The sequence below is a fragment of the Culex pipiens genome, chromosome 3, assembly GCF_016801865.2.
Source record: "Culex pipiens pallens isolate TS chromosome 3, TS_CPP_V2, whole genome shotgun sequence".
NCBI lineage: Eukaryota > Metazoa > Arthropoda > Insecta > Diptera > Culicidae > Culex > Culex pipiens.
In genome coordinates, this window is record NC_068939.1 from 126095728 (window position 1) to 126112038 (window position 16311).

Sequence of the window (16311 nt, forward strand, 5' to 3'; positions counted from 1 at the left end):
ACTTCTACTACTCTTTTGAGCTAAAGACCTAACCGCTAGGTTAGATCTGGGCAAATATTTACTTCCCCATCCGATGGAAGGCGTAATCAGACCAATTTAGCCTCGAAAAATGCCACCGGGGCCGGCTGGGACCGAACCCAGGTCAACTGGGGTGAAAAGCAACCATGCCACACGAAGAAAAAAAAACTCTAAATTTAAAAAGATCGTTCGTTGGATTAAAAGTTCGCATTGGTAAATATTCGTAGAAAGTTCTAACTTTTTAATTTAAAAGTTGAAAAGTTTTTGATACTACCATGCATTTATGGAACAAAACCATTATATCGGTAAAAGTTTTTTACTTTTGATTGGAAAAGAAACCTTTTATGGCAAAAATAATACATACCATACCAATCAGCATAGCGCACCAGGTATGCGTGCTGGCAAAATGGCAAAAATAAACTACATTTAATACTACAGTGATAATTTCAGAAAAATTTGCTTGATTTTTATATTTATTTTTAAAAGTTTAAAACAGCATGCTAAAAAAACACTTTTTTGTATTTAACGCTTCTGCTCAATGTTGGCCAAAATCATAGTCCAAGCTGTACCGATTCTCACGGTACGCCACCGGTCACTTCCGAAGACCCCAGTCTGGACGGTTCCGGATGGACGTTTCGACGCGCGACAGCAAAGTAGAGAACAGGATGGTCACGTTGCCGGCCTTCATCAGGAGAGTCTTAGAGGAGTTGGCCGTTATTGTTCAGGAAGGCGGATCGACGTTTCCCGACTGGGAAGTGAAGTGCCTGAACGCCATTCAGGTTCCCGATCCTGGAAGCGCATCCGTAACATGGGGTTGATGAGGTCTTCATCCTCCTTCGAGAATGACAGATTTTCCGGCTCGTGGTCCAGGTTCATTCGGCTGGATCTGCGCCATGGGGAAGTGAGCGTTTGTGGGTGGAAAGTTGCTGAAAGAGATGGAAGTAAGTGAAGTTGGCTAATCACTGTACACATTCTCAATACTCACCGTTGTTGTAATACGCCGGCACCAAGTGCAACATCTGCGCTGACCACCTCCGATTATTTCGCTTCTCGTCGTCCTCCTCTTAGTCGGATCTTTCTCCTCACTGTAAATATTAACTTTCTCGTACTTGTCCAAAACCTAACGTTAATCTTCTTCAATGCAACCTCGTTGTTCATGCAACGCTTCGGCAGCGCCATCTCCTCGATAATCTCGCCCCAGTCCTCGCGAGAATTGACCTTTACCACTAAGCCCGGGCCACGCGCACCGAATACAACCGGTGCGGATCCACATTCCTAGCTCCAATCCTACAAAAACAAACAAAATCAATCACAAACCCCCCCCCCCCCCCTCAAACACCCAAGCTACCTTCTTACCCATTCCGGTCCTGGAACAGCTGTAGTTCTTGCAGGAAGCTGGTCTTGTCCTTTTCGAGCACTCGACCCTTGACTCGGCTTTGTCCCGCACCCGCACCACCCTCCTTCGAAGGCGTTCCGCTGCTGCTGTTTGGCTCACAAAAGTTTCCGCGTCGGCTTTGCTTTGCGTCCTAGACTCACCAGTACCACCGCGGTGCACCGGACCCATCAAAGTATTTGTTTACATTTGGGACTTAGGCGTACTCGATTACACGAGAACGTCAAAATGAAAGAAATTATACAGTCGTATTAAAAGTTAGAACTTTTAAATCAGTTGGTAAGGAGATTTCAAAAAACTTTACCAGTAAAAGTTTTAATTTTTAATATAAAAAAAAACTTTCCCTCAAGCTAATTTTAGCAACTTTTTAAATCAAAAATAAGTTACTTTTATCATTACAGTAATATTTTTTTTATACCACTATACCACTGACTCCGAGTATACTTTATGCAAATTTCTTGCAAATTTCTGTGATTGATTGATTAAATTGCGCAAAAAATTGCGTCACAATCGCGTCCCATTGGAATTTTTTTTTCTTAATTTTTCATTACTGACCTCGTTACTGACATTTTTTTTGTCGGCCAGAGAAGTTATCAAATACTTTTGAAGCATTTTTGGGGTCTCTTTTGAGCTAAACGATGAAAAACTCGTGATTCGATTATCCGAAGTGATTTCGTCTGAGGACTTCGAATAATTTCACAGTTTTTATTCAATAAGATAAAGAATTGGGTACTAAACTGCCCATGATCGCATAAATGTCCCATATGCATTTGCATCGATTTTGAGTCATTTATGCAGTTTGGTTCAAAATCGCGAGCTCTTTCAGAAAAGCATATAACATCCAGTACTTTGTTCTAAAAATCAGGTGGAAATCCATTTTTTTTTCGCGAAAACTTAACACGTAGCCTTATATGTGGGACAAACTTGTTTTGCGTTTTTCTCAGCTTATGTCAATTTTAATGTAAAACGGTAAAAACGGCAGTTCGTGGCCGAATGGTTACGCTGTCCGCTTTGTAAGCGGATGATTCTGGGTTCGATTCCCATCTGCTGCAACCTTCCATCGGATGAGGAAGTAAAATGTCGGTCCCGGCCTTGGTTGTTAGGCCGTTAAGTCATTCCAGGTGTATGAGTTGTCTCCATGCGTCACAATCGCGTCCCATTGGAAAATTTATTTTCTCAATTTTTCATTACTGACATTTTTTGGGCGGCTAGAGAAGTTTTCAAATAACCCAAGTAACCAACCAGCACTAAAACAAAAACTTAATCGGCAATACTTCAGCACTCTAGTGCATGTTAGTCATGCACCGGCACGTGTTAATGCAGATCAGCACTAAGATTGTAGCACTCAGTATTGCTGACTAAGTGCTGCTTAAGTGCTGGTGCTGGCAACTGTGTTCATCATTTTTCTCAAAACTGGCAACTAGGCCTTGCCCACGTAGGGAGAGGGAGTGAGATAGCATGTCTTCATGCAGAACTGTCATCATTTGCTCACTTCATTTATTTGGGTTTGCTGACTTTAAGAAATAATGTAAGTACTAAATTCATATATAAAATCTTATCATTTTACTAAAATGCTATGTATTTTCAGAAAACTTCTTCCTGGTTACTCATCTTACTCCCTGACTTGGATCTGGATATGAAGAAAGTACAATCACAGCAGATTCAGCGATGGAAATTAGCATATTTTTCCGGGAGACATGATGACGTCAATGTCGAAATCCGCTTTCTAAAGCCAAAAAAGCCATCATTGGAAAATAAATTAAACTCCAAGTAACCTCCGGAAACTTCCCGTAATTTTCCTCATGGGTTTGTTTCAAGTGCTTGTTATTTCTCGCGTGTTTTTTTTGTGTGAAATAAAAATATGAATAGTTGTTTGATGAACTTTGTTGTTTAATTTATCCGATCTTCAATCAATCCATCAATCAATCAAAATTGCATTCACAAAAAGCATGATGATCGTTCGTGTTGGTGTTAAAATTCAAGTCGATAAGATGCTCCAAAATCACATCAGTGATCCACTTCCAATTTAGGCGAGAGGATACCGGTTCAAGATCCACACCCGGCGATGGCAGCTTGCAACTAATGGTTTCGAATCCCGAACAACTAATTTTCAACAAAAAAAACCAACTCGGTCAGCTGTGTCGGTAATCGAGTATAGAGTAAACAAAACAGCTAAAAATAGCATGGGGAGCTGGAGGAAAGGGAGAGAGAGAGCAATATTTTTGCCTCTCTCAACTTTTTGACATTTTCTGCAGGGTTGGGTAACAACAGTAGGGGCCAGCACTAAACCAGCCGAGTAAAGTCCAAACTCGGCCATTGTTCAGCACTGGAGTAGCTATTAGTGCTGTTGTCAAAGCAGTTTAGCTTTTACTTGGAGCTGTAAATGCGCTGTCAGTGCTAAGCAGTGACCATGTTTAAGTGCTGGATGGTTACTTGGGAACTTTGAAGCATTTTTGGGGTCATTTTTGAGCTAAACGATGAAAAACTCGTGATTCGATTATCCGAAGTGATTTCGTCTGAGGATTTCGAATGATCGAGTCTAACTGTACTTCGAATTTCGAATAAGCACTGGCATCACTTCCACCCTGGCGGGATTTATCATTTTGACTTTGACAGCTAGCAAACTGCCAGCCGGTGCGCTGCATTTGCGGATGTAGTTGAAGAGTCATCATCCATCTCCAAACGGGTCCTCATTAGACCCAGGACTTCCGCGCAAGAAACATCCGTGTCAGTGACCAAAGTTGGTCATCGGTTCCGCTCCCCCACCAAACATCCCCCAGTGCAATTGTGGCCGTATGCTGCGGACATTCCGGTGAACCGATTTGCGGCGCATTTGCTGCATTGAAGTTCTAACCTCACTTTTTTGTGGGAGGTGGAATTTCGCCATCCGGTGACCGAGGAGCTTCATCACACCGTAGAAACCACGCCGCCAAAAATGGGCCGCGGCAGACCAAAGCGGGAAAATCCGGCCAACGGTGACGCGCCGGCTGCGAAAGTCGCCAGGACGTCGTCCACCAAATGTGAGTATGGAAGTTTTGTGTTTAATTTCGATTGATTTTTTTCGTTGGAAAAATAGCTGAGGGGGGTAACATTTTGAAGCGGCGTTTCCGCGCAAAGAAAAGTAACGGTTTTTTTTTCGAATCAGTGACATTTTTTTTGGACGATGTTTTATGCTTTCGAATAGCACAATAATTATTAATAGCTTGTTCAATATCTAGAAACGGATCGGATTTAGTTGTTGATTTTTATAAGAATTTCCTATAATGTCCCAGCTCGAAAGGCACGCCGGCGAGCTTTGGATTGCGAGTTCAAGCGCCATATGAATATGCAAAGCAATTTTTCTTCAAATAAATAACAAATTGTTCCGGACGAAAGATTTTTCAGTAATTCTGTAACATTAGGCTAATCGACTTTCTTTTTTTTTTTTTTTTAAATTCCATTTTTGGTAATTAGGTTTTGTATACAAGGCTCCTTACTAGCCATGCCAGATATAGAGATAAATCTGTATTTTACAGATTTTTCGATCCCAAAAATCTGTATATACAGATTTTTTTTTCAAATGGTTAGATTTGAAAGTTTCAACAATTTAGTAATTAAATTATGCTTTAATATGATTAAAAAGCTTAAATCTGTTGTTAAAATTTTTAAAATATCTTGTATGGCTTCGAATTTATTTTCAAGAAAATACAGATCCTAAAAAAAACTGACAACATTGCTCCTTACAATTTTGCGGACTCATCATAAAAAATGGGCATGTGAATATTCGTAAATCTGTATCCTAAGATGGCTAAAAATCTTTCGAATTCGAACTGACAATATTTTTACGGGGATGTCACGCTAAAATCGGCCAAAATTAAAACTCCCTCCTCCCTTAAACGTGACGTACTCTATGGATGACGCCGAAGATATTTTCTGATCGATTTGGTGTCTTCGGCAAAGTTGTGGGTTATGCTTCAGCAATCGAAAATTTCTTTAAACATTGTTTGATAATTTTTTGACTTCAAACACGAACAAAAGCAGCGGACCGAAGATTGGCAATGACGCTTTGGAATTTTGACAGTTTGGAACGCATCAATTGGGTCTTAAAATGAAGCTTAGATTGCTGATATTATTTTTTACAGCGATAAAGCTTATTTTTCTGAGTACAATGACCCTTTGTACGACCACAAAGAGTTTAAAATGGATTTTTAAATCAATTTTGAAAAATTAACCTTGCGGTCCTTCATGACAGAAAAGCTCCTACTTGACAGCTCGTTCCAAGGGGACCATAGTTGATCCATCGAAAAAATGTTGTCTTGTCAAAAAAAAAATTGCATTAAAATGAAAAAAAAGTGATCAGAAATGGGTTATAATCGTGTTTTTTACCGTTCTACATAAAAATTTACATAGGGCTTTAGTACCCAATTGCCCCATTGTCGGTTTCCCACACGGGTGATGTGGAAATTGTTGTACATGGCTAAAGTTGGAAATTTTGCAACTTATTTAAATTCATGTTAAATTTCAAAATTTTAACACGAATCTACAGCGAATCGATGTGGAAACTAAAGATACACTAAAGGCACGATGATTTGCTGTGCAATCTTGATCAGAATCGCGATAAAAGAGGTTAAAATAGAAAAATAGTAATAAAGCAAATTCTGGTCTAGAATTTAACAAAATTTTGTCTGTTTTGTAAAAAGTAATTTTTTCGGTTCGTCCACAATCAATCTCATTTTTGTAAATAAACGACGCCATATTGCCAATGTTGTTCGGTATCACATATCAGGCCATCGCCTGGGCCCTGGTTTCCATTTCTAGCAAAACGATGCAAAAGGGCAGTTGAAAGTTTGTAAACAAAGAGTGTGTCTTGCTCACGCTAGATGCACACTCAGTTTTTTATGCCGAACTTCGGCAGAATTCTGCCGAAAACAGAACAACTGAGCGCTCGGCAGAGAGTTCGGCAGAAAATTCATCTGCCGAAGTCTCGGCAAAAATAATTTTGACAGCCAGCTTTTTTGTGCCGAAAATCTCGGCATCCCTGAAACGAATTCAACCGAAAATCTCGGCATTTATCATAATAAAATCAAATCGAGATTCTCGCAATTAATTTAAAGCTTTAAAACAATATGCATGCATGCTTTTTTATATTTATTGCTCTTTTTATGTATAATCTAATACAATCTGAACCAGAATGAATCCTATACTTCTACCAAGCACCATCGTCATGCATTTCCTTGGTAAAAGCTGCAAATGAAAGACCCTTTAGATATTATTTTTCCTAACAGATGTTATTAAAAATGTTTTCCTTTCAAGTAGAAATCCAAGCAGAAATCCTGTAGAAATTCAAGTATAAATCCCGATTTATCCAAAGTTCCGGAACTTAGTTCAGTGAGCACTACTCATATCGAAAACAAATATGGCTACCTCAACATCTAACCGAACAGCTCGGCACTTTCTAGCAAATTTGACAGTTGAATTGCCGAACTCGGTAGATTTTGGACATGCCGAGATTTTCGTTAAATTTAACTGACGAACTTCGGCATTTTGCTTAGATCTGCCGAACTATCGGTTAAATTTAACCGAGAATATTGGAACAATGAATTTTCTGCCGAGATTTCGACAGAATATCACTTTGCCGAGCACGTTCGGCAGATATTTCTGCCGAAGTCGAATCTTCATTCTGAGTGTGTGATGTTTGCATCTGGCATGAAAGTGATCAATCTTTGTTTATAAACCCACAACGGCCCTTTTGCACAGTTTTTCTAGATTTTAAGGTTATATTTTTCGTCTTTTCATTTTTTTTTGCTATTTGAAAATGTGTGTTTGAGATAAAGCATTTGGTTTGAGATCGAGCCAAAAATCTCACTGATAACTCTATAACACCCGAAAATGTATTACAAAAATTAAAGGGGCCAGCCCTACTGCGTTGTGTTTACCGCAGAGAGTACTATCTAAAAGGAATGAAATTCACAGAATTTTGCAGGATACTTGGACCACAGACATGCATGGACATACCGTACCAAATGCTCCTCAAATGTTGGGCTAGATTTAAGGTAATAAAAAGTCATATAAAATAATAAAAGTGGATGTTTCTTTGTTCCGTGTGGATGCAGATATGCTTACGGGATTGAAACTCGTCTGAAAAACCTGTATCATTTTCTCATTCGAAACAGTGGCGCCCTGCTGCCCTGTTTATTACACTGTGAAATTATCCATGGCCAATCCAAGGAACCAGAAGGTGACAACAGAAATGTCTGTCCAAAATGGGTGCTGCAAAAAAAACTTATTATTTTTAACAAATTTTCGAACAAATCAGCAACGATTTACAAGTTTGACAGTCGAACTACACTTAAAAGTTGGTTTTGTTATTTGTTTTTGCAAAACCGCATATTTTTAACGAAAATGTCAAAAATATTCGTAATCACTTAGGCTACCAACTGTACGGATTTTTTCCTTACCATACGGATTTTCGAACCTCTTCGCGGATTTTTAACAGTCCGGAATTTTTGTAGGGAATTTTACGCATAATACGGATTTGTACGGAATTTTAACAACTTTTTAATCATTGAATTGCTTTTTTGATTTGGTCGAAGCTTTTGTTAACTAGAAATTTTTGTTTTTTTCTGTGATTTTGATTTAAAAAGGTAGAGTTTTTTTTAGGTTTCCTCAATTCATACTTGATTATCAATAATTCTAGAGTTTTTGAACTATTGTCTTTCATATGTTGATAGGACCTTTTAAAAAAAGCTCTAGAATTGTTCTTTTAGAAATTCCTTAATAAATATATTTATCCCTTTCCAAAGGCTTTCTAAAACTTGTGAAAACATTTGAACATTTGAATTAACAAATCTATAGTTTTTTAAAGGTCTTATAAACTGTTGTGTTTCACATGTTATAGGACCTTTTCAATAAAAAAAACTCTGGAAAAGTGACCATGAAAACACTAAGAATGATTATTCGTAAAAGCAAACTTGACATTTCGTAAACTTTTAAACGTTTAACAAAAAAATTGAAGAAGAACATAATGATTTGATTAGAGCGTCCAATTTCCCGGGGTTACAAATTTCCCGGGAAACGGGAAATTTTTAGTCAATTTCCCGGGAAATCCCGGGAATTCCCGGGAAATTTTAAATTTATTGAAAGTTGTTATGATCTTGGTTTTAATTAATATTATGCAACAAAATTGCATAGGACATCAACATCAATGGTTTAAATAAGTGTGAAGATCAAATAACAGCTTGACTGCATGTAAAAAATCATTCAACTACAAGATTTTGTTTTTTTTTTTAATGAGAAATTTTAAACTTACCTCTGTGACCAGTTTATTGAAATGAGAAAAAAACATGCAGAAATTATGTTTTTAATGGCAAATACTGGTTTCAGCTCTTGAACAAATGGTAAAGCTTTTTAGTGTTGATTTTACTCTAAACAACCCAATGTTTTCAAATATTTGAAGCAAGCTTTGAATATATTTTTGCATTTTTTGAGAACAAACAATAAAAGTAATTCTTCAATTATTTTTTTTTTGTATTATTATGCAACATGATTTAAATTATACGATAAATTAACACCATTCCACAAAAAGTCTTCGATTTTCATCTCATTTGGTCATGGTAAACAAAAACGTAAAAAAATCTCAATTTTTATTTGGAGGTAAGGAGTTAATATTTTTTTGATGAATGATATCAATCTGTTAAAAGCTTACCTAATTGTAATAATTTAATACTCATTAAGCAAGATCTATTCCCAGTTCCTTCAAAAATTAATATTATCAGAAATAATTCTGATATCATAATTTCTTATACAAAAAAATCTGATAAATAAACCAAACAATCCATTTAATTGAACAAAATCATGTTGAGTTTGTTCATTTATTATTTTTTTCAGAGCAATTTCAAAAATAGTTCCAAAATTTAAGAAAATGTATACTTCCGCTTGAATTTCGGGAATTCCCGGGAAATTTACAAATTTCCCGGGAAACGGGAAATATTTTTTTTCGGGAAATCCCGGGATTTCCCGGGATTTTTTTTCCCGGGACGGGAAATTGGACGCTCTAGATTTGATTCAAATCACGGTTTATTTTATGAATACTTTTAAACGTGCAAGTCATAGGCACTCTGATATCATTTTGTGAAATTTGTTAGCTATAAAAACGACACAATGTTATATGTTTATGTCTCAAATTTATTAAATTTAATTCTTCTAAATAATTCATTGACAGTTTTTGTTATACCATGGTGTCAAGTCGGCAAAGTGTAAGGATTTTTGCTCAGCAAGAGTTGGTAGCCTTAGTAATCACCTTTTGCCTCTTGGTGGCGCTTTGTGTTAGTATGTGTGTGGTCTATGTTTGCGGACGTGCACGCAGAACACAGAACAGTGAGAACTAGCGAAAATGCTTCACTTTCTTCTGATACAAGTCGCCATATTGAAATTGCTTGAAGATTCATACCCGTGCTATCTTGTAAGGAGTCTTGATATGAAAAACAACTAATAATGACAGACTCGATTATTCGAAGGTCTCGATCAATTTTACTTCGGATAATCGAATCACGTTATCTTATTTTTGATTATCGAGCTTTTTGATTTAGAATTTTTACATCCAAGAAGGCTGACAAAATGGCGATGATGAAATATTGTAAAAAAATGTTTTGTTATTTAACTGGCAATCAACTAATCAAATTTAACTAAAATGGGGTCGGAGAACTCGAAAATTACAAAATACGAAAATTGTTCGTGATTCGATTATCCGAAGTCCGATACAAAACTTCGGATAACTGAACATCAGATTATCGAAACTTCGGATAATCGAGTCTGGACTGTAGCTAACTTTTTCACGAAACACGATTTGTTTAACACTGAAATTTGCAAAAAAGTTCAGAATGTCAAAATGTTTTTTGCGCTTTTTTCAAATATTGCTCCAGAAAGTTTGAGGATCCGGCACTATCTGCAATTAGAAGAATATTTGATTTTTTTTTTATAAAACTTCTGTATAAATTTGAAGAATGCACCAACTAGGCGAGTGGTGGCGCAATACCTCCGAGGGCAAGTAGTGTCCAGGGCATTTGTACAATGTTCCATCTCAGGGCTCAAACTTAATCCACTTCAACGAACCATCTCTGCGGTTAATTTTAAGCGGTAGGCCTGGCCGCTTCAATGTTTGTGATATTTCAATGACATTAATGGCGCAGTACAAATCTAGAGTTTGCTTTATTCAAGTTTCTACAAATTGTGGTGTTTCTTATGTGTATGTGGCCTTTTCAAATAAATCTTTAGAAATGTTTGTAATTCAAAGCGTTAATCCACCTAAGGCATTCTCCATGATGGCTCGGAAAGATTTACTGCGCTATGGAGTGAATTTGAGTCAATCTCTATTGTTCATTCGAAGAAAATAGATTGCTGAAAAAAAATCATTTTGGAAAGCTTGAGTTTCAACATTCTAATGTTGTCTTACAATCAATACCTCTTCAGAAATATTTGTGCATTCCTAAGTAGTGTTCAAAAACACATAAAAATAGAAGATTAAAAATTTGGTTTATTAAATCTTTTTCAAAATAAAACTGTTAGAGATGAACACTGCCCATGTTCGCATAAATGTCCCATATGCAAAAACAGCAAGCTGAGAAAAACGCATTTGAAGTTTGTCCCATACATAAGTATACGTGTTCAGTTTTCGCGAAAAAACTGAATTTCCTCCTGATTTTTAGAACAAAGTAGGTACTGGATGTTATAGGCTCTTTTGAAAGAGCACACGATTTTGAACCAAACTGCATCAAAAACTCAAAAACGATGAAAATGCATATGGGACATTTATGCGATCAGGGGCAGAACATCTGTGTAAAATCTCTTTAATTAAAACCAAAACTAAATTTATATATTAAATGCCCTTTTTTAACCCTTTTGAAATGTTACCAATCTATTCGACTGAAGCATTAAGATTTACAGCGTGACGTCACGAGCGCACACGCACACACATTTTTGCTGAGACACACTTGCAAAAAATGTAAACAGTGCAGCCAAGCTGTCAAATTTCTAACCTAAAAATTGAGTCGGCGTAAAACCTAATAGTAACCTGTTACAAAACATACTGATTTAACCATTCTTCTCTCTCCCCTTTTCCAGTCGAACTCCCCCTCCCCGCCCTCCCCACGCTCTCCGGCAACGTCCTGTCCTGCGGCCAGGGCGAAGTCGGCCAGCTCGGCCTCGGCGAGGACGTGTTCGAAAAGACGCGGCCGGCGCTCATCCCCAGCCTGCGCGACATCGTGGACATTTCGGCGGGCGGCATGCACAACCTGTGCCTAACCCGCCGGGGGGAGGTTTACTCCTTTGGATGCAACGACGAGGGCGCGCTGGGGCGGGCCACCGCCGACGAGGAGGGCTCGGAGTTTGAACCACGCCGGATTGAGCTGCCGGCGCCTTGTTTGAAAATTTCGGCCGGTGATTCACATTCCGCGTGTCTGCTGAACGATGGCCGCGTGTACGCTTGGGGCTCGTTCCGGGTAAGGCTAACGGTTTTTTTTTTGCTATGTTGGGAACAGCTGTTGCATTTCCTTGTTTGCTGTTCCCAGGCAGTTGGGTGACTGCCGAAAATTTTCGTTTTTTTAAATAAGGGGGAAGAAGCGTAAATTGGCTTCCTTGTTGTGTCTGGGGTTGTCCTTTGTTACCTGAAGAAGTTTGAAAGGGAAGCGAAAAGGGACGTTACCTGGCTAGGGATTTGCTGAGGTTGCCGCCAGGCAAGAAACGTAATTAGCGTTGCAATTGTGATGCATCTGCCCTTCTTGCAACTACCTTTTTTTTTTTTTTGAGATATAAAAGGCTAGAACTTTGAGTTGTGAGAATCAGTTCAAGTAAGAGCGTTCAAGACACGATGTAAGTTTCTGGGTTTAAGGGGAAAGAGCTTCCCACCGGAGAACCACGACTCGAGTAGAACTCCCCAACCAAACTGTCCCCAAGCTAGTGTTAATCTCGCACTTGGAGCACCCACACGAGTACCCGGTTACTCATTACGTCTGCTTCGGGAAGGTCTGAGAGTAAGCATGTGGAAAGGCCTCAGCAAGGTCCCCTCTTGAACTCGGGGGGTGTCGCTACCAGAAAACGTGCGTGGCACGATTTGAAGGGGGCCCGTCCAAAGGTCGTCGTGGCGCTGTCAACCTTACATCGCCTTAGATGATCTTGTTGGAATTACGGTGTATCGGACGTCTTTGGCCAGGTCCTCCTCAATTGAGAAGCGAATTGCTAGCATTTTCAGTACAATCTGCGAGCTGTGGCGATTTGGTTTTGGCCGAACCGCTGCAGAACTCAATTCAGACTAGTCTAACGCTAGCTTACCTCCAACACACAGTTGCGCAGTCTGCAAAGACGGGGAGTTTCGAGTGGTTTCCCCCGGGGGGGAGTCTCAGGGACTGTTTGGGAACGCGACAATTAACGCGCCTTACTTTTTTGTCTCGCCCCCCAAACAGGATTCGCACGGCAACATGGGCCTCACGCTCGAGGGCAACAAGCGGCTCCCGATCGAGGTCATCCCGGGCGTCAAATCGGTGGACATTGCCTCCGGCGGGGATCACCTCGTAATTCTCACCGAGAACGGCCACGTGTACACCGTGGGCTGCGCCGAGCAGGGTCAGCTCGGCCGCATTTCGACCCGGGCCGCCTCCGGTGAGTCCCGCCGGGGCAAAACCGACCTCCTTCAGCCGGGCATCGTCACCCTCAAGGGCAAGAAGGTCCTCGCGGACGCCATCTGGGCCTCCACGTACTGCACCTACTTCAAGGACCGCAACACGGCCAAGATCTTCGCCTTCGGCCTCAACAACTACTGCCAGCTCGGCATCCCGAACCCCAGCGAGAACGTCGTCAAACCAGTATTCGTCCCCGAACTCACCAGCTTCACCGACGTCAAAACCATCGACGGTGGCCAGCATCACACCCTGATCCTGAAAACCGACAACAAAGTGCACGTCATCGGCCGCAAAGAGTACGGCCGGCTCGGCCTCGGCGACGTGTCCGAGGACGCCAAAACCGTCACCCCCGTCCCAGCCCTCGCGGACAAAAAAGTCACCGAGATCTGCTGCGGCGAGAGCACCTCCTTCGCCATCACCGACAAGGGAGAACTCTACGCCTGGGGCATGGGCTCGAACCAGCAGCTCGGAACGGGCAACGAAGAGGACGAACAGACCCCAATTCAAATCGCCAGCAAGCAGGTCCAAGGCAAGCGCATCCTAAAGGTCTCCAGCGGAGGCCAGCACAGCTTGTTCATCGTGGAGGAAGCGCCGACGAAGGAGGCCACCCCCGTCCCGGAACCAAAACCCGCCGCCACCAAATCCAAGAAGGAGGAAGCCACTTCATCCTCGTCCACGACCAAGACGAACGGAACTGCCCCGAAGGAGGCGGCAGCAGCAGTGAACGGTGGCGACGAAGCGTCCGACGACGGCAAGGACGCCACGGTCAGCACCACCACCACCGAGGAAAAGAAGCCGGCCGCGCGGGGACGCAAGCGCAAGTTGTAGATTGGTCGTGGTCGTCGCGAATTGTTTCACAAACCCCAGCCTAGAAATATTCAAATTTAGTTGTTATGGTTAGGCTTAGCTAGTGCAAAGAAACAAAAAAAAAAAACGAATACTTAAAAAGGGATGAGAGCAAGAACTAAGTAAATTAGTTTTCCTTTTTGTTTGGTTGCTGTACGTAAGGAGCGAGCAGGAGTATTTTTTTAAACTGATATTCATAGGCCAACGTCACTCGACAAAACTGTTTATTATTATTTCCCCCCTTCTTTTCTCGTTTGTTCTTATTAAAACTGTTATTTCTGTTTCTCTTAATTGTAATTTTCACCATCGTTGTACAAACGATATCTCTGTAAGGCATCCTGTTTCATTAATTTCAACCCTGTTTAGGATCAAGTTGGTAAATACCTCCCCTGTGAAGGAAGTAGGGTAGGATAAACAAGAAAACGAACTGAACTGACGAAACACAGCCGTTTCAAGTGAGGGTCCGCTACGTTTGGCGCGAAATTAACTTATTTAAAACTTCATTCGAGATCATTCAATAAAAAAACTTCTTAAACAAAATGGTTATTTGGTTGTTTATTTACTGATATCACATTTCATCAAAACATAACAGAAAATTTGAAATGGTAACCAAAATCATGACGAGTCGTACTTTTCTCCATAGAGGGTTTACCGAGTTGGATACGAGTGCTGAAAAATCAAGTTTTGAAACAGGTTGAACACAACATTTTTTTAGCATTTTCGTCGTAAAACGGACATTCTTGAACGACGGAACAGCCAACAAAAATAACAGAATCGAAAAATGAGACTTTTCGATGCAAGAGCTGTTAAGTTATTCTATTCGAATCGAAAAGTAATACCTACTCGTTATTTCACGTTTAATGCAACATTCGTTGATTTTTTACTTGTTTTGATGCTTATTTTTTCAAAATAATGTCTTAATGCAACATATTAACACTACTTTCAAAAATGTTTGTTTTGGTAAGTGACTATTTTTATAAATGTGGTCTAACTTCATGGAAACTATGTTAGAAAGGTCCCCAAAGTCATTTCTTATCTCCCTTCAACGTTGTATTAAACGAAATGGCTTGTTTTCTAAGGTGGACTATTCTGCGCCGCATCCTGGAAAAGTAGTTGAAAAAACATTTATTTTACAGTGACTCAAAAATCATCAACCAAGTATACAACATTGAAGGCAACATTTCAAAGCATAAGCCTACTACACTGAATTCATAAATTTGTATGCTTTTAGATGGTTTTTGGCGCATTTTACTTAGGCGGGCCATTTTGCAACTTGCACGATTGTCTAAAAATCTCTGAAATCCACAATATTGGCTTCATATTGAAGCAATATCAGAAGTAATTTCTGGAGTTTTTTTTTGAAAAGGTCCAATAAACCAAATTTTGAGTTTTTGCTTTTTGGGTGTTTTTTAATAACCCTGACTCAAGGCGGTTTCAAAAACACCCAAAAAGCAAAAACTGGAAATTTGGTTTATTGGACCTTTTCAAAAAAAAAAAAAAAAAAACTCTAGATTTGCCCTTTGACTACCTCCTATCATTACATTTAATCTTTCTAATTTTTCATGTTTTTACAGTAGAGCAATTTCTCTGAGATTGCGGTCATTCGATTTTTTTTGTATTTTTTAATCCGACTGAAACATTTTTGGTGCCTTCGGTATGCCCAAAGAAGCCATTTTGCATCATTAGTTTGTCCATATAATTTTCCATACAAATTTGGCAGCTGTCCATACAAAAATGATATATGAAAATTCAAAAATCTGCATCTTTTGAACGAATTTTGACCGATTTGGTGTCTTCGGGAAAATTGTAGGTATGGAAATGGACTACACTGAAGAAAATGATACACGGTAAAAAAATGGGTGATTTTTAATTAAACTTTTTGTCACTAAAACTTGATTTGCAAAAAAACACTATTTTTATTTTTTTTATATATATGTTTTAGGGGACATAAAATGCCAACTTTTCAGAAATTTCCAGGTTGTGCAAAAAATCTTTGACCGAGTTATGAATTTTCGAATCAACACTATTTTTTTCAAAAAATCGAAATATTGGTCGCAAAAAATTTCAACTTCATTTTTCGATGTAAAATCAAATTTGCAATCAAAAAGTACTCTAGTGAAATTTTCATAAAGTGCACCGTTTTCAAGTTATAGCCATTTTTAGGTAACTTTTTTGAAAATAGTCGCAGTTTTCCATTTTTTAAATTAGTGCACATGTTTGCCCACTTTTGAAAAAAATATTTTTGAAAAGCTGAGAAAATTCTCTATATTTTGCTTTTTTGAACTTTGTTGATACGACCTTTAGTTGCTGAGATATTGCCATGCAAAGGTTTAAAAAGCAGGAAAATTGATGTTTTCATTTTCTAATGTCGATATCTCAGCAACTAATGGTCCAATTTTCAAT

General features: G+C 39.3%; 1 protein-coding gene across 1 annotated transcript; it reads left to right on the forward strand.

The window, feature by feature from the left end:
• The first annotated feature begins 4056 nt into the window (after positions 1–4056).
• LOC120414405 (regulator of chromosome condensation) lies at positions 4057–14452 on the forward strand. Its single transcript, XM_039575584.2, has 3 exons — positions 4057–4431; positions 11510–11886; positions 12847–14452. The coding sequence occupies exons 1-3, from the start codon at positions 4347–4349 to the stop codon at positions 13888–13890; spliced, it is 1506 nt and encodes a 501-aa protein (XP_039431518.1). The 5' UTR covers positions 4057–4346; the 3' UTR covers positions 13891–14452.
• The last annotated feature ends 1859 nt before the right edge of the window (positions 14453–16311 follow it).

Bases quoted from the DNA above. Each gene is read 5' to 3' on its own strand.
- LOC120414405 (XM_039575584.2), top strand. From the start codon at position 4,347: ATGGGCCGCGGCAGACCAAAGCGGGAAAATCCGGCCAACGGTGACGCG. The intron at 4,432-11,509 runs GTGAGTATGGAA...CCCCTTTTCCAG, and splicing joins CAGGACGTCGTCCACCAAAT to TCGAACTCCCCCTCCCCGCC. The intron at 11,887-12,846 runs GTAAGGCTAACG...CCCCCCAAACAG, and splicing joins ACGCTTGGGGCTCGTTCCGG to GATTCGCACGGCAACATGGG.